This window comes from Zootoca vivipara, chromosome 2 (assembly GCF_963506605.1).
Source record: "Zootoca vivipara chromosome 2, rZooViv1.1, whole genome shotgun sequence".
Taxonomy (NCBI): Eukaryota; Metazoa; Chordata; class Lepidosauria; order Squamata; family Lacertidae; genus Zootoca; species Zootoca vivipara.
The window spans coordinates 1,447,135-1,464,867 of NC_083277.1; the positions used below are offsets into that span (position 1 = coordinate 1,447,135).

Sequence of the window (17,733 nt, forward strand, 5' to 3'; positions counted from 1 at the left end):
TCAACCCCACCACCAAGGTATCCTTTAGTGCAGCAGAAACAGCCGAGGCAGCGGTGGTGCAGTGGTTAGAGCACCAGACTGGAACCTGGGAGAGACCGGGGTTCGAATTCCCGGTCAGTCGGGAAGCTCACTGGGCCAGTCGCTGCTTCTCTTAGCCTAACCTGCCTTGCAGGGTTGGTGTGAGGATTAAATTGGGGGGGGGGAGTGCGTCAGGAGAACTAGATATACTACCCTGAGGCCTGAGCTCCTTGGATTAGAAGCTGATAAACACAATAAATGAATAAGAAAACTGAGCACACTCAATGCATTTATTATCACAGAATCAGACCATCATATTATGGAAGACGTTTTCGTAAATGTAAGATCATATCCGCTGCAGGAAGAGTCACCCTCAGGGATATTTCCTGGTGGGGGACGGACAACATGGCAGAATACATGGGAGAGAGTCGATTGTAAAATATATCTTGCTCCCATTCACATATAGTTGAGGCTATGTAACCGTGCTGGTGTTTGTTCGGGGTGGAAAAGTGTCTCTTCCCGCAGTCCTCAAGCAACAATTTCTGCATTTTCCTTAGATTTCCCTTATTTGTTCCTATTTCGTTTCGCCTTATCTCAAAGCGGCTCACAGCATTAAAGCATTTCTCCGGCTCACAGCATTAAAGCATTTCTCCGAGAGGCACTTAGATCGCCTGCGCATTTGTAGAAGCCGTTAATTTAACTGAGCGATATATCCCAAAACAAGGCACAGAAATCCTCGGAGTCGAATCTGAGCGCTGCCTCCCTCCGGAGTGGAAGTCGGGGGTCTCCGTCCTCGCTCCTTGTGCAAAAGACCCCCTATTCTGGGGGGGGGGAGGTCCCCCTGCCTCTAAGCCCCCTCCACAAATCTTGCAGTCAAAGATGTTAGCTGGGAGCTTCTGCAGTCTCTCCAGGAGGAGGAACCCGCCCCCAAGTCCTTCCTTCGAAAGCGTGGGGGGGGGCAATCAGGGAGTGCGGTTTCCTTGTGGTTGGAGGGGGGGCTGTCTCCGGAGGCAGGAAAAGGCATCAGATGAAAAGACCCCCTGGAGGAAGAGAAAGAAAAGTGGTTAGAAGCTGCCCAGAGTAACCCAGTCAGATAGGCAGGGCATGAAAAAATAAAATAAAAATAAAATTTCAGTTAAATTTGTTCCATAACCTTTATACGCATTCCCAGAGGGGATAAAGCAATCAAACTTTATGTAAAAACATTCGGATGATTAAAAATCGTGAGCTAAAGGGAGATCCAAACAAGCACCAGCAATTCTACGTGTCTGTTTTAGAGGACGCTCCGGGAGAATTGATCTATTTCGTAAAATTTATACACAGTGGAAAACAGCTATGAAAACCCTTTAAAGAACCAACATTCTGTGGTTTTTTTCTTTGGGTGGGTAGGCTTGTCTAAAACGGAAATGTTTTCCGCGGGCGCTGGAAGGAGCGCAGCAAAAGTGCCCGGCCAGTTTCAAGGGGCAGGGAGTTCCGAAGTCGACGTCACAAATACGGGAGACCTTTTGGGGTCCCTTCTCACTGCCCTAGTCTCTGGTAAGGCCAGAGGAGCTCCCCACCACCAGCACTGGCATCCAAGGGGAGCCCCCCACCCCAAAGGCCCCCCCCCAATCTGACCCCCCACCCCGCTTACCAGTCACCTCCAGGCTGGCACCGGTGATGTAGCGGCTGTCGTCAGAGGCCAGGAAAGCACAAACCTCAGCAACTTCTGGCAGGAGATGGAGGAGACTGTGAACGCCTGCAGCTCCCCAGACACTGCCAGCCCCCCTCCCCAGGAAAAGAAACCCGCCCCCCCCTTATGCTATATTATTATTATTTATTAAATTTGCATTCTGCCCTTCATCCACAGACGTCAGGGCGGTTCACAACATACAAATACAGTAAGAAACTCCTGACAGGGCTGAGAGGCATCACTAACCCCCCCCCCCAGATATTTTTCGCATTTTTCGTTGCCTTGGGGTCCCTTCCAACTCCATGATTCCTCTGTTCTATGATGTCTGGACACTCCCTGCTCAGCAGGAGGAGGGAGGGCACTCTGCAGGTGCTCAGAGGCACCCTCCCCACCCTTCAAAGGAAGCACAAATCTATTGGCGGACTGCGTCACCTGACCTTCAGGCTCCCCGAGGCGTCCCAGCGGCACCATTGAGGCAAACTGGGGAGAAAAAGGGACAGGATCAGGGATTCTTCTTCACCCCAGAGAAACTGTGGGGAGCTGACCTCAGGCCCCCCTCTACACCCCAAAAAAGGCCCACCTTGTCCAGCACTTTTTGGGGGACCTTGTCCGTCATGGGGGAGTGGACGAACCCTGGCAGAACCGTGTTGCAGCGGATCCCGTACCTGCAGAGCAGCAAGGAGAGGAAGCGTTGCATAGTGGTTAGACCCAGGACAGGGCAGGGTTCAAATACGCAAGGCTCGCTGGCTGCGGCCTATTCAGCGCAGCCGACCTCGCAGGAATGCAGGAATCTCAGAGGACGGCTGCCCAGGGAAGGAGGGCAGGCGAATGGGGGCTCCTTCCCCAACCCCCCCAAGCTCTCCCTCTGCCCCCCAGCCTGGCTTACCTGGCCAGCTCCTTGGCTACTGTCTTGGAGAGAGCTTCTACCCCAGCCTTGGAGGCTGCATAGTTCACCTGCCCCAGATTCCCCACCTGGGCAGGAAGAAGAGAAGAAGGCGGGAGGCACAGGGACTGAATTATTGGCGGTGGGGAGCAGGCTAGGGGGCAAAGGGCAAGGAGGTCATTAGGAGGGGGGTCACTGCACCTTGCCCACGATGCTCCCCAGGTTGATGATGGAGCCCCCCGAAGCCCCGCTTGCCACCAGCGCCTTCGCCACGGCCTGCGTCACCAGAAAGGTCCCCTGTGGAGAAGGAAGAAACTGAGCTGGGACGGGGTTGAGATGGATGACCACTGGGTTTCTTTATGGTTTTATAAGCAAGATGGTCGAGGGCCTGGAAACCAAGCCCTGTGATTGAGGAACCTCTCCCTTGCCGGCAGAGTACCTTGAGGTTGACCCTGAGGACTGCGTCAAAGGCCTCCTCCGTCTGCTTCAGCAGGAACTCGTCCATGGTGATGCCGGCGCAGTTGACGCAGACATTGGCCGGGCGGGAGAAGCGTGCCTGGAGGCCAGAGGGAGGAAATCAGCACCAAAACCTCCGTCGCGACCCCTTGGGCCTCTGGACTCAGCCCAGCAGGTAAAAAGGATCCGGGCCTCAACATCGCAATGCAGGGGGTTGGGATGGATGACCCACTGGGGTCCCTCCTGACTCTACAATTCTAGCATTCCATGATAAGCTCCCTGAAGGACCGTAGGCTGGCCTACCTCGCAGGGCTCTAGTGAGGATGGAACGGGAGTGGAGGAGAAGGAAGGCGGGAAACGAAGGCAACCAATAAATGGACTGGGTGGGCAGGGTGCAGAGGACGAATGCTGACTAAGGCAAGGCTTGGCAGGGGATTGTGGAGCAGGGACCTCCAGGGCTCATCTAGTCCAACCCCCCCACAGGTGCCCATGCCGGGCCCCACCTGGATCTGGGCCACGAGGTCGGCCACGCTCTTGGAGCACCCCACGTCGACACACAGCACCTGGTGGTCCCCTGCCTGGAGCCCCCGAAGCGTCTGGGCTGCACCAGCCTCATCGCAGTCCGCAATGGCCACCTGAGCCCCTTCGCGGGCAAAGCGGGCGCAGATGGCGCGGCCAATGCCACTGCCGCCCCCTGAGGAAGAAGGAAGAGGAGCCCTGGTCACCCTCCCCAGGTGGGCTTCCCCTCCCCCCCAGCTCCATGTCAGGAGGAAATGGAACGGGTGCAGTTTTTCTGAATAAAAAAAGTTACTTTTTTAAAATTGTAAATGAGCTGACGGCTGTGGAGCGTAAGAAAGGTCAGGGTTCCTGGGAGGCGGAAATCCAACAGGTAGAGCCACCCCCTTTACTCTCCATCACCAACCACGCTCACTTGGCGTGTGGGGCTAGGGCCTGGGATCAAGTCCAGCGCTCGGCCTGGAAACTGGACCGTGGGCGCCGGTCACTCCTCGCAGGTTAGATGAGGGGGGTGGAGAGAAGCCACGTGGGCCACCTCGGAGGAGAGGAAGGTGGGGGAAAGAAGGCAGCCAAGGCATGGGCTCGACCTGTTGAACTGAGGCCTGAAATATGCTGCCTTTTCCCACTGGCAGACCCAATGCCCAAATAACCCCCTCCCGCTGCCCCTATTGAACTCCTGCCTGCCTCCCTCCCCAGGAGAAGGGACCTGTCACCAGGGCCAGGGTCCCTCGCAGGCGCAATTGGGCAGCCATCACTCTCTCTGTAGGGGGAGGACCGGAAGTGAGGCTCGGGGGGGGGAAGTGAGGAGGTTCAGGCCGTGGAGGCCCTTCTGGGCCGCCGTCTCTATGACCGCCGTCCTCCAGAGTGGCGGGAGGAGGAGGGAGGCAGGACTCCTGGGTTCTTGGGGAGGCGCAGCAGGTGGTGTGTGTTGCCCCCTCCATCCTTTGCAGCAGCAGGAGAGGAGGGGAGCCGACAGGTGTTGCTCTCGCAGGGCTGCACCTGTTGAATTTCCACTCAAGCGCTTATTTTTTTAATAGACATATTTAATAATAAGTTTTGTATGTAAAGTAAGCCGCCCATAGTGGCCGGGGAAACCCAAACAGACGGGCAGGATATAAATAATAAAAATTATTATTATACATTATTATTATTATTAGTGCTAGTTATTTACTGCATGTCTATCCCACTGGCTAATGTGGGGCACATGCTTCTCCTTGAACCCCCCACAACCACCCTGAGAAGTGTGTGTGGGGGGGGAATGAGAAGCAGGGGCTAGCTCCCGAGGTCACCCACCCAGTGAGCGTCATGGCCATCAAGAAGGGATTTGAACCTGGGTCCCGCCCAGGTCCGAGTCCTCACTGAGTTCCCACAACAAGCCTGTGAAGGAGGCTAAGCCATGGCTGTCAAATTTTTCCTTTTCTCGCGAGGAAGCCTATTCAGCATAAGGGAATTTCCCTTAAAAAAAGGGAGAACTTGACAGCTATGGGCTGAGAGACGCAGAGACTTGCCCAGGGGAGCTTCACAGCCCAGTATGGGATTTGAACCCTGGTCTCCAAAGTCCTAGTCCGACACTCTAACCACTGCAATCCACTGCCTCTCAGGTGCTCAAGTTGCAGGAGACTCGGCCAGCGTCTTTTGCAAGATTTACCAGGAGTGTGTGTGTGTGTGTGTGTGTCCCTTCCTTCACCTTTTAACAGGCATTTGGCATTCGCACTCGGGACCGAAACCTGCCCCTGTTGAATTTCTGCCTTCTGGGTGGGCAGCTCAAACCTACCGCAGCTCCAGAGGCTTCCTCTCTTATCAGACAGGGAATGCAATTAGGCTGGGTTTCCTGGACTCCTTCAGATCTAAGCTTTTGGGCGGTTTGAGCGACAACAGAAAACACCTGTGATATAGACACACCTGAGACAGGCCATTGCAGCACTGGCTCTGCACCACAAGGACTAGCAGCCTGAGATCTCTGTCCAGCCCTGCCATTGGGGATTCAACCTGGGCCCTTCTGCATGCCAAACAGCTGCTCCCCCAGCGCTGCGGCAATAAGAGACACTTGCAAAGCTAAGCAGGGACTGGGATGGTTTCAAACTGGATAGGGGACAGAGGGGAAAAGGGGGTTGGGCTAGATGACCCTTGCGACCCTTCCAACTCAACTGTTCCGACGCCAGAGCCAGGAGGGCCCTTAAAAATAAAGCCGGATGCTGGTCTTCACAGCAGCGGAGGCTCCCCGGGGTGTCGGACCTGCAGTTCTTACCTGGAAATGCCACCAGAAATCGAACCCGGGACATGGCAAAGCAAGTGATGGACTGCCAACTGGTGACCGCTCTGGTCTCCTGTGTCTTTACTGGGCATGCAAGATGCCCCACTTGCTTAATGGTCAGCCAGCCCCCAACCTTTGGGAATGGTTCATCCTGCTCAGTGGTTAGAGCTCAGTGTTAGCTGCTCGGCGCCATCCCATGCTTACCTCCCCCCAAAATATTCCTTTACCTCTGTTTACTCCGCTGCCAAGGTGGGATCCTGCTTCCCCCTAAAAAGGGCATTTTGGTTTTTTAAATAAATCCCATCTCGACGACTCCCTGGTCAAGAAGTTCAGATGTTGGCGAGGAATCACAGGATGGTGGAAATGAGAGGGACCCTGCGGGTCATCTAGCCCAACCCCCTGCAAAGCAATCGTGTTCTGTCGGCCTGAGCAAGATTAGCTCACAGCAGGAGTTGTAGTTCACAGCGCCTGGGTGTTCCAAGGAGGGCGGCCAAGTCTGACCCAAGTGGCTTTGGGGAACCTCCACCGCCCGCTGATGACAAAGTCCAGGAACTATACACAAAGCCTTTTCCCTTTTTTTTTCCAGGGCAGAAGTCAGTTTTAATTGCAGCCACCACTATTCCTGTCCTTGACACATTTCTCCCTGGTACAACCGTCACCCCCAAAGTAAGACCCTCCACCCTACAAAGAAATTGCAAAAAAAAAGGAGAAAAGAAATATCTATATATATATAAATGACGTGTACACGGAAAGCCTGCTCCTAAACCCCCTACTACCGTTTCCCGGAGTATAAATCTGGATTTCCTCCCCGGCGTCAGCAGCGAGAACAGACTTCCCACTGCCAGGAGTTGTGTTTTACAGTAGCAGAAACACTTGTCTAAAAAAATAAAAACCTTGGAAAACTCTCCTATGAGGCGCAGCTTGGTTCCCTTTGGGGGGGCGGAGGGGGGTCCCCACTGTGACGCCCACACCCTCAGCACCCCCCTTCAGAACTGCGCCCAAATATTCCATTATTGGATGCCAGCAACTATGCTTCTCTCACCAAAAAAAGCATGATTTCTCCTGACCCCCAACCTCCCCAAATCCCTGCTCCCCCCATACCTGCCAAGTTGCTGTCAGAGAAATAAGGGACCGGGGCAGAAATAGCAGACCGGAAGTAGCGCTGCTGCCATTTTGGAACTGGGCAGAGATCAGAAGTGACTTTTGATGCTGCTTTGCCCAGTTCCAAAATGGCCGTCGCGCCAGAATAAACCGAGAAAAAAAAACCACCGTTTTTTCAGCTAGGAACAGCTGGAAAAACGGGGATTTCCCGGGGAAAACGGGAGACTTGGCAGCTATGGCTCCTCCATGTCCCACACCCCATGTTCCTGGTCCTTCGGAGCCTCCAACCCCAACAATTCGGGGCCAAGAGGACAGACACGCAAACACACACACATACGAGAACCCTAAAATTCTCTTGCTCCCCCCCATAGAAAAGGGCATTTTGCTATCTCCAAGCGGAGCAGAAGAGCTGGCCTCCCGGGAAGTCCCAGACTGGTCGTTTTCTCCTCTTCCTCGCGCTGCAACACCAACACAGCGCCCCCTGGAGGAAGGGAGGTGTGCAGCAGTGGCCGGCGGCTGAAATGTCTGGACCCGAGATGGAGTTGGAGAGGGAGTGGGGGGCAGGTCTGTCGTCCGTTTCTCCTTGGTCCCACCTCTGCTGCCCCAAACGGGCGCCTGGGCCCCTCCCCTCCCCGCCCCCCCGCTCTACTCGTACTGGGCGATGAAGACCATCATGGCAACTCCGCCGACCAGTCCCAAGACCTCCAGGAGGGACTGCACGGGCCCCGAGTCCTGCAGCAGTTCGGGGATGACCGAGACGGTGGCCACGTAGATGAAGCCTCCGGCCGTGAAGGGCAGGATCCAGGCCGTGGCCGCCTCGCCCACGCCTTCCGCCAGCAGTGAGCAGATGGTGCCCGCCAGGGCGCCCAGCGCCGTCACGAGCTGAAGCTTCATTGCCTGGCGGAGGGGACAAAAGGAGGACAGTCTCACTCATGGCAGCTGGAAATGACAGTCTGGAACCCCCCCAACCCTCCCAGGCTCTTCCTGCCCAGCACCTAGTGCTCAGAGGTAGACTGCCCCTCTCTAAGGAGGCTCAACCACTCATGGAATAGAGCTGTTGCTGTGTGGGTAGAGGAAAAGCTTGAAATCCTGGGAAGCCGCTGCTATAGGATAAGGTGCCCTCCTGCTTCCTTCCCTATCTTTCTTTTCAATAGATTTTTATTAAAAGTTAGAATGGATATAGAATCATAGAATCAGAGAGTTGGAAGAGACCACGAGGGCCATCCAGTCCAACCCCCTGCCAAGCAGGAAACACCATCAAAGCATTCCTGACAGATGCCTGTCAAACCTTAGCTTAAAGACCTCCAAAGAAGGAAACTCCACCACACTCCTTGGTAGCAAATTCCACTGCCGAACAGCTCTTACTGTCAGGAAGTTATTTCTAATGTTTAGGTGGAATCTTCTTTCTTGAAGTTTGAATCCATTGCTCCGTGTCCGCTTCTCTGGAGCAGTAGAAAACAATCTTTCTCCCTCCTCTATATGGCATCCTTTTATATATTTGAACATGGCTATCATATCACCCCTTAACCTTCTCTTCTCCAGGCTAAACATACCCAGCTCCCTAAGCCTTTCCTCATAAGGCATCATTTCCAGGCCTTTGACCATTTTGGTTGCCCTCTTCTGGACACGTTCCAGCTTGTCAGTATCCTTCTTGAACTGTGGTGCCCAGAACTGGACACAGTACTCCAGGTGAGGTCTGACCAGAGCAGAATACAGTGGTACTATTACTTCCCTTGATCTAGATGCTATACTCCTATTGATGCAGCCCAGAATTGCATTGGCTTTTTGAGCTGCTGCATCACACTGTTGACTCATGTCAAGTTTGTGGTCTACCAAGACTTCTAGATCCTTTTCAGGTTCCAATATCCAATCTCTTTTCATCAAAGATAGGAAGAAAAGGAGGAAATGAAAAAAGAAAGAGGAAGAGGAAAAGGGAAAAGAAAGACGAGAACTTCCGATTCTTCTGTCTGTCCGATATATATAGAAAACTATTCAAAACTTCCGCTCCAAGATAACAGCCATTTACTCACCCAGTCGGCTTTCCCCAGATAAACCCCACTTTAAAGGTGCCACATAATCTCTGCTCCACGTTTGTAAATTTTTATTGCTTAAAACCGTAATAATACTGTAATAATAGTGTAAATGAATTGGTCTTTTTGTGCACTTTGGAACTCCCTGCCTACTGACACCAGGCAGACCCCTTTGCTGGCCTCTTTTCGGCACCTCCTAAAAACGCTTTCTGTTTGGAGAAGCTTGCCGTGACATGCAGAACACCGATGTTTTTCCGTTTGTTTTTATTGCTGATGTCATATTTGGGACATTTTAAAGAGTTGTTTTTACTGCGTCCTATTTGCAAACCATTTTGAGTTTAAAAAAAAGAAAAGAAAAAAGAAGCAAGTGGTATATAAATCTTATGGAATACAATAAATATGTTTTGCCCAGGAGCTGAAGACGTCTGTGAGATTCACCTTGCTGGATCGCCCTGCAGCAGCACCTCGCATGGGGTGGGCCACCTGCGCAATTCCTATAAATCTCCACCCCGTTATTGTTAATTACATCTTTACTTATAGGCTGCTTTGCCTTTGACAAGGTGCCCCATGATATTCTTGTAAAGAAGCTGGTAAAATGTGGGCTAGACAACGCTACCATTCAGTGGATTTGTAACTGGCTGACTGACCGAACCCAAAGGGTGCTCATCAAAGGCTCCTCTTCATCCTGGAGAGTAGTGACTAGTGGGGTGCTACAGGGTTCTGTCTTGGGCCCAGTCTTATTCAACATCTTTATCAATGACTTGGATGGTGGGCTTGAGGGCATCCTGAGCAAGTTTGCAGATGACACCAAATTGGGAGGGATGGCTAATACCCCAGAGGACAAGATCACACTTCAAAATGACCTTAACAGATTAGACAACTGGGCCAAAGCAAACAAGATGAATTTTAACAAGGAGAAATGTAAAGTACTACACTAGGGCAAAAAAAATATGAAAGGCACAAATACAGGATGGGAGACACCTGGCTTGAGAGCAGTACTGTACATGTGAAAAGGACCTAGGAGTCTTGGTAGACCACAGACTTGACATGAGTCAGCAGCTCAAAAAGCCAATGCAATTCTGGGCTGCATGAATAGGAGTATAGCATCTTGATCAAGGGAAGTAATAGTACCACTGTATTCTGCTCTGGTCAGACCTCACCTGGAGTACTGTGTCTAGTTCTGGGCACCACAGTTCAAGAAGGATACTGACAAGCTGGAACGTGTCCAAAGGAGGGCAACCAAAATGGTCAAAGGCCTGGAAACGATGCCTTATGAGGAACGGCTTATGTTTAGCCTGGAGAAGAGAAGGTTAAGGGGTGATATGATATATAAAAGGATGTCATAGAGGAGGGAGAAAGGTTGTTTTCTGCTGCTCCAGAGAAGCGGACACGAAGCAATGGATTCAAGCTACAAGAAAGAAGATTCCACCTAAACATTAGGAAGAACTTCCTGACAGTAAGAGCTGTTCAACAGTGGAATTTGCTGCCAAGAAGTGTAGTGGAGTCTCCTTCTTTGGAGGTCTTTAAGCGGAGTCTTGACAGGCATATATCAAGAATGCTTTGATGGTGTTTTCTGCTTGGCAGGGGGTTGGACTGGATGGCCCTTGTGGTCTCTTCCAACGGGGTCTGCAAAGATTGTTTGTACTGTCAAGGGTCATCTAGTCCAACCCACTGCCATTTGCCCAACACAGCACTCAAACCCACAACCCTGATATTAGGAGTCTCTTGCTCTACCCACCGAGTTGTCCCAGGTCCACAAAAAGTGATAGCCATGTTCAAATATATAAAAGGATGTCATATAGAGGAGGGAGAAAGGTTGTTTTCTGCTGCTCCAGAGAAGCGGACACGGAGCAATGGATTCAAACTACAAGAAAGAAGATTCCACCTAAACATTAGGAAGAACTTCCTGACAGTAAGAGCTGTTTGGCAGTGAAATTTGCTACCAAGAAGTGTGGTGGAGTCTCCTTCTTTGGAGGTCTTTAAGCAGAGGCTTGACAGGCATATGTCAAGAATGCTTTGATGGTCTTTCCTGCTTGGCAGGGGGTTGGACTGGATGGCCCTTGTGGTCTCTTGATTCTATGCTTTTTGCCCTGACAGGGACTCAAGGCGGATACAGAGAAAACAAGAGCAGCTCAAAAGCCGCCGCCCACAACAAGGACTGACGCGTCCCATGAGGAGCTCCCCAAGGATTTATAACAAAAAAGCACTTTGTCCATGCTCAGAGCCGTCAGTACAGAGCAGGCAAGAAACCCAGAGCTATTGCATTTGTACAGAAAGCAGAGGCAAACTTTAAGCTGGGTTGTTTTGTGTTAGGCTGTTGCTTTTTAAGCTTTTCAAAAGTCGGAACTGATTGATCATAATCACTGGCAATTTTACTGTTTCTCCCTTTCTCGCAAACTGCTTGGAGGGCCTTTCTGTTGCAACCCAGCAGCCTATCAAATTCATGAAATGAATATACGTATTTTAACCCGGCCCCGCCAGGGAGGTCCGTTACCTTCTTCTTGCTGCAGCCAGACTGGACGAGGATGGCGAAGTCGCCCACCTCATGGGGCACCTCGTGGAGTAGGACCGTCAGGGTGGTGACGGCTCCGACGGTGCCCCCCGCCAGGAAGGAGGCCCCCAGCGCCAGCCCGTCTGTGAAGTTGTGGGCAAAGTCGGCGGCCAGGTTCAGGTAGCCAGACACACGCATGGCTGGGGGGGGGGAAGCAGAGGAGAGAGAAGAGAAAGTGAGTCGGGGGGGCTGTGTCCCTGAACCCCATATTTGAGAAAAGCCCAACTGCTCCCCCCAAAAAATCCAGGGCTTGCCCAAATGCACCACCTCACCAGAGTCGGGGGGCTTCTGGTTCCCCTGGGAGGGGGCTATTTTTTTCTCCGACGTCTTTCCCCGCAAAGGCTCCGTCTCTGCCTCATCGTCGCTGCTCTTGGCTTTGGGAAGTGGGGAGGGGGAGAGGAAAGATTCAGGAGGGGGCAGGAGACATCCCCCTGCTCCCCCAACAGATAAACCCATGGCGACAGGTTTATCTCCCCCACCTCAGTTGTAACTCTCCATTGATAATGCAGATAAACAAAGCAGAACAGAAAAGCTGGAAATATGTTACAATTGTTCCCATATTGAGACTTCCCTCCTCCCCAACCTGGGCCCTCTACGCTTCTATAACGACTGCATATTAAACATAATCGATTTTAGAATTATCCTACGCATCCAAGGATTATGACACGCTGCAGGAATCATTCAAAGCCCGCCAAGGATTTTACACGTTCACAGTGATCTTTTAGATATATTTGTCCTATTCTCTGTTGAATTTTTGATCTACATGGTTCCATCTCGGCGTATTCAAAATAGTTTCTTCTGCCATTCCAATTTTGCCGCTATGTTCTCTCCTTTCCAATATTGGGCTAACAACATTCTCGCTGCTGTGACTGCATACATAAATAATATCCTTAAACCAGGGGTCAGAAAACTTTTTCAGTCCAGTGTCCCTCAAACCTTGGGGGGGGGCGGACTATATTTTGAACAAATATATGAATGAATTCCTATACCCCACAAATAACCCCGAGATGCATTTTAAATAAAAGGACACATTCTACTTATGTAAAAACATGCTGATTCCCGGACCGTCCGCAGGCGGGATTTAGAAGGCAGTTGGGCCGCATCCGGCCCCCGGGCCTTAGTTTGGGAACCCCTGCCTTAAACCTTTCAGTATCTCTACATCCATAATCCCCAGGAGAAAGGTTGTCGGTTTTTTTGGGAAAGGTTAAAATGTAAACATTTTTTTTTAGCTCGTTGTAGATCGTTTCCCCAAATTCCTTCATCCTTTTGCAAGTTTATCTTGCCCGTCGCCCTGAGATCCTTGGACAAAGGGCAGTGTATAAATCGAACAAAGAACCGAATAAATGAGGAACTTGCGCAGGGAGGAGATGGCTGCACCCACCGTGGCTGTGGCCGTGGTGTCCATGGCCTCCCTTGACGTGCCGGACGAACTTCTCCACCACCAGGAAGGCCACAATGCCCCCCAGCACCCAGAGGCCCACCGACATCATGTGCTGGTGCTCAGAACCTGGAAGGAGGCCGGAAAGGGGGGGGGGGAGGAGAGATGAGCAGAAAATGATGACAAAGAAGAGCCTGCAGAAGGATCAGGCCTTTGCCCCTGGGCACCATGGTGGTTTCAATTTTAATAATAATGATAATTTTATTACTTATATCCCACCCATATGAATGGGCTGCCCAAGCTGATAAAAACACCATGAAACCTCAAACCTTAAAAACCTCCATAGATAACGCTGCCTTCAAAAAGTATTTTATTTTTCTTCCTTTTTTACTTTTCTCTTGTTTTGTTTCTGATCTCTCTTCTCCAGTTTTTATTGGTATAAATAACTACACAACCTTCAGAAGACATCCCAAGGGATGTTTTTTCATGTCTTAAGTTTTATTATGTTCTTATATGTACTGGAAGTTGCTGCTGTTGTTACTGAAACATCGTCATAAAAATACAGTTGAAAAGGAAAGTTGATTTCCTGAATATCTGATGGGAGGGCGTTCCACAGGGCAGGTGCCACTACCGAGAAGGCCCTCTGCCTAGTTCCCTGTAACTTGGCTTCTCGTAGTGAGGGAACCGCCAGAAGGCCCTCGGAGCTGGACCTCAGTGTCCGGGAGGAACGATGGGGGTGGAGACGCTCCTTCAGGTATACTGGGCCGAGGCTGTTTAGGGCTGTAAAGGTCAGCACCAACACTTTGAATTTTGCTCGGAAACGTACTGGGAGCCAATGTAGGTGTTTCAAGACTGGTGTTATGTGGTCTCGGCGGCCGCTCCCAGTCACCGCATTCTGGATTAGTTGTAGTTTCCGGGTCACCTTCAAAGGTAGCCCCATGTAGAGCGCATTGCAGTAGTCCAAGCGAGAGATAACCAGAGCATGCACCACTCTGGCCAGACAGTCTGTGGGCAGGTAGGGTCTCAGCCTGCGTACCAGGTGAAGCTGGTAGACAGTTGCCCTGGACACAGAATTGACCTGCGCCTCCATGGACAGCGGTGAGTCCAAAATGACTCCCAGGCTGCGCACCTGGTCCTTCAGGGGCACAGTTACCCCATTCAGGACCAGGGAGTCCCCCACAACTGCTCACCCCTTGACCCCCAGAAACAGTACTTCCGTCTTGTCAGGATTCAACCTTAATCCTTTAAATTGTAAACCTGTGCGGGCAGAGACCGTCTTGTTTTGATTGAGCTCAGGTGTGCTACGTTTTCGCTCACGAGTGGAGTGCAAATTTTCCAGGTAAACTACTAAATCATCATCACCATCATTCTTTATTCAACCGTCAGTCAGAAAAGAACTAAATCAATAAATGTTTGCCCTCTCCTGGGAAGACTCGGCCGTTCTCCACTTCAGCTCCCCAGATGTCATTGGCTACAAAACCCATCATCCATGGCTGCTGCTTTGGCTCCCTAGGGATGCTGGGAATTGTAGTGCACAAACCTCTCCCCCACAGCGCTGAGCTCTTACCCTGGTGAGAATGCCCGTGGGATGCCGGCTTCGCGTGGCTGTGTCCTGCGCCTTCCCCGTGGTGGGAGTGCGGCTCTGGAGGGGAGAAGAAACGGGTGACAGAGTCACAGGGCTGAAAGGGACCCCCGAGGGCCATGTAGCCCAACCCCCGGAATCGCAGCTCACTCGGATGAGAGGTGGGGAGGGAAGAGGCAGGGTGGAGGGGCCAGGGCCAGGGGGCTGTTCTTCTTCAACTCACCCAGCGCGTGAGGGATGAGGTGCAGGAAGGCGTCTCCCAGAAGCCCCCCAGAGGCGAAGCTGAGCAGCAGTTTTAGGAGGGCCTGGTGCTGGGATGTGTTGGACTCCACCGGGATGAGGAAGAGGATAAAGTAAGGGGCAGCGCTGATGAGGAGAGTGGCACCAATGGCCTACGGGGGGGGGGGAGGGACACACAGAGAGAAAGAGAGGGTCAGACCCACGGCCAGCAGGGGCCCCTTGGCCCAACCCCAGAGTTGCTGAGCCATCCAGCCCAAGCCGATGCAATGCAGGACTCGCGAGGGCCCCCCGCCAAAGCTGCGGGGTCTCTTTTGTAGACTGAAAACAGATAATGTTGGATAATAAAATATGGGCAAGAGGGGTGGCATTGAATTCACCATCAACACGATGGCGGCTCTCTGTACGGCCGCCCTGCTAAAGGCACTTACTAGGAAAGAAACCCCACTGGGTATGTGGAACCATAGCTGCCAAGTACCCCGTTTTCCCCGGGAAACCCCCGTTTTTACTTACCTTTTCCTGGTGGTCCCCCGTATCACTTCGTCTCCCGTTTTTCTCCGTTATTTTCTCCTGCCGGCGGCCATTTTTTTTCTTTCCCATTTGCCCTTCTATGGGCACCAAAAATGGCCGCTGCCGGCTTCAAAAATCGCACCTACGCATGTCCGGAAGCGCATAGACGCAACTTCCAGTGTCGGCAGCGGCCATTTTTGGTGCCCATAGATGGGCGGAGCGACACCGGAAGTTGCGTCGACGCACTTCCTGACATGCGTACAAGCGACTTTTGAAGCCGGCGGTGGCCATTTTTGGTGCCCATAGAAGGGCAAAGCGACACCGAAAGTTACGTCAACGCAACTTGCGGTGTCACACGGCTGCCGGTCCCGGATTCTGCAGTCCGGGACTTGAAAGGTAAGTGTGAAACTTTGTTGCTTCTAAGACAACACGGAGAGGAAATCGCTGCCGGCCTCTCCCATCCCCAGGCAGAGCAAAAGACGCCCACCCCACCCAGAGCCCGGGGAAAGCAATCCAGGAAGACCCTGGCTTGTCTGTTGCTGGAAGCCGCGGAGGCCGTCACTCACGTAAGTCCACAACTGCAGCGGCTCCAATTTCTCCCTCCTCGGCAGAGGCTTCTCGTTCCTAGGGAAGGATTGGGCCTCACTGGGGCCGCCAGCAGGAGACTCGTGCGAGTGGCTGTGGTGGAGAGGACCCTCGTGGAAATGGCCATGACCATGGTGGGGGTCCTCGTGCCCATGGCTGTGCCCATGGTGAAAATCCTCGTGCGAGTGCCCATGGTGCAAGCCTTCGTGCGAGTGGCCCCCGTGCGAGTGGCTGTGTCCGTGGTGGTCCTCGTGAGCGTGGCCGTGCCAGATACCCTCGTGCGTGTGCCCGTCGTCATGTGCGTGGCCGTGCCAGATACCCTCGTGCGTGTGCCCGTCGTCATGTGCGTGGCCGTGCCAGATATCCTCGTGCGTGTGGCCGTGGCCGTGAGCGTGGCTGTGGCCGTGGTGGAAGTCCTCATGAGCGTGGCCATGAAAGCCCTCATGCTGCGCGGAGGCGCCCCACAGCAGCGCCAAGCACAGCACCACGGCGGTGGCCACGTCCGTGGGCTGGGGCCTCGCGAGCAACCTGCTAGCAGCCATGGCTCCGGATCTGTGGGGAGAAGAAAGGTCAAGGGCTGCATAAACACACCAGCCTTCGAAATTAGCCAGACCGCCTGCGACCAAGTGATGATGCCCAGGTGCCAGGATGGCACCTGACATCTCTACCATTTGGAGATCCTTGGATCTGGTCTGCTTTCACACACTCAGACCCCTTCCTGTCAAATTCTACCCATTATATTGTATCTCCACAATCGGAATGGATTTCTGGAACAAAATGGCTTTTCCCGTGCAGCCTGAGCAGGAGGTGCAAACGACGCCATAGCTAATTGTTGTCGTTTCCTTCCCTTACCCCCCCTCCCCCCCCCGTGCTCACTGTTGGGAAGAATAGTCCTTTGTTGTGAATGATCCGTGTCACCATTAAGAAAAAAGAGGCCGGAATTGGCCAGTATCTATGTGGAGTGGACTGTCCCTGGATCAAGGGACTTTCCTCCTTTAAGTTCTCAAAGGTCTTCAGGTTGTCCTCTAAACTAGCCAGATACTTAACTGAGACTCAATCACAGCCCCTCATTTGGAAAACAAGACATGCCCCCAAAACGGCAACTAGACTTTCTGTTTGGGCGACAGCAACCTGGTTTTAAGGAATGACTCTGACCCACACAGGTGGGCCTTAAGCAAGCCAGTCAACCCGCATCTCTCTGCCCCACCCCATGTCAGAAACTCAGATCTATCAGCTAGGCCCCTTTTCAAGATGCTTTGCAGGATCAGACCCAGGCGCAGGCGAGGCCCATCCCTGGGGCAGCGGAGCCTGCGAAGGATGATTGTCCTGCTGCTCCGCCCGGGCTTGGGACCCCCAGCCCAGCCCCTCCTTCCTGCCCCCCCGTGGGGGGGTGCGTTTTCTGCCCCAGGGCTGGCTTTTCAGGAAGGAAGGCGAGGGGGAAACACGTGTTGGGAGACGGAAGGCAGGCGAGGGAGGGGGAGCAAAGAAAAGGGAGACTGGGGGGGTGGTCCTCGTTCAGGAAGGGGGGGGTAAGGCTGGCGAGCCAAGGGCGAGTGGGGAGGGACCCCGTGGGGCATCTAGTCCACCCCTCGCGATGAAAGGAGGGGGGCAGCAAGCGGCCCTCGCGGGGGTCCATGGAGGGGGGGTCCTTCTGCAGCGACGGAGGCTGCCCCGCCCGCTGAGCTGCAGCCCTTCACCCAAACGGGGGAGGGAAGGTTCCCCCCCCCAGCCCTATGAGCCACAAGGAACCCCCCCGCCCCCCGGTAATCCCTACCGCTCCCCCCCCCCCGCGAGCAGGATTCTCACCCGGCTCTCTCCAGATCCGCTATCTTCTGCCTGAAGCCTGACGTGGCAGCAGAGCCCCGCCCACCAGCCCCAAACATCGCGGGAACTCTACCCTCCCCCGCCTCTTTCCTCCATTCAAAAAAAAAAGTGGTAATAATCCCCCTTTGCCCATCCC

General features: G+C 53.0%; 2 protein-coding genes across 7 annotated transcripts; both read right to left on the bottom strand.

Moving 5' to 3' along the window:
* Window positions 1–263: 263 nt before the first annotated feature.
* HSD17B8 (hydroxysteroid 17-beta dehydrogenase 8) lies at window positions 264–4,334 on the bottom strand. 5 transcript variants are annotated; one of them, XM_035107869.2, is made up of 9 exons: window positions 4,252–4,334; window positions 3,533–3,723; window positions 3,013–3,129; window positions 2,775–2,870; window positions 2,577–2,662; window positions 2,271–2,355; window positions 2,128–2,170; window positions 1,652–1,723; window positions 264–1,058 (listed from the first exon to the last, which is right to left on the bottom strand). In XM_035107869.2, exons 1-9 carry the CDS (start codon window positions 4,295–4,297, stop codon window positions 1,042–1,044), a joined length of 753 nt encoding a protein of 250 aa, XP_034963760.1. In that variant the 5' UTR covers window positions 4,298–4,334; the 3' UTR covers window positions 264–1,041. The 5 variants fall into 5 exon arrangements, with proteins under 5 accessions (XP_034963760.1, XP_034963759.1, XP_034963763.1 ...); XM_035107868.2 differs by having other exon boundaries at window positions 1,652–1,726; XM_035107872.2 differs by having other exon boundaries at window positions 2,123–2,170.
* Window positions 4,335–6,365: 2,031 nt separating this feature from the next.
* On the bottom strand, window positions 6,366–17,684 carry SLC39A7 (solute carrier family 39 member 7). 2 transcript variants are annotated; one of them, XM_035107650.2, is made up of 8 exons: window positions 17,580–17,684; window positions 15,755–16,325; window positions 14,665–14,833; window positions 14,427–14,501; window positions 12,863–12,988; window positions 11,754–11,855; window positions 11,425–11,621; window positions 6,366–7,797 (listed from the first exon to the last, which is right to left on the bottom strand). In XM_035107650.2, exons 1-8 carry the CDS (start codon window positions 17,654–17,656, stop codon window positions 7,546–7,548), a joined length of 1,569 nt encoding a protein of 522 aa, XP_034963541.2. In that variant the 5' UTR covers window positions 17,657–17,684; the 3' UTR covers window positions 6,366–7,545. The 2 variants fall into 2 exon arrangements, with proteins under 2 accessions (XP_034963541.2, XP_034963543.2); XM_035107652.2 differs by having other exon boundaries at window positions 11,754–11,864.
* Between the last annotated feature and the right edge of the window lie 49 nt (window positions 17,685–17,733).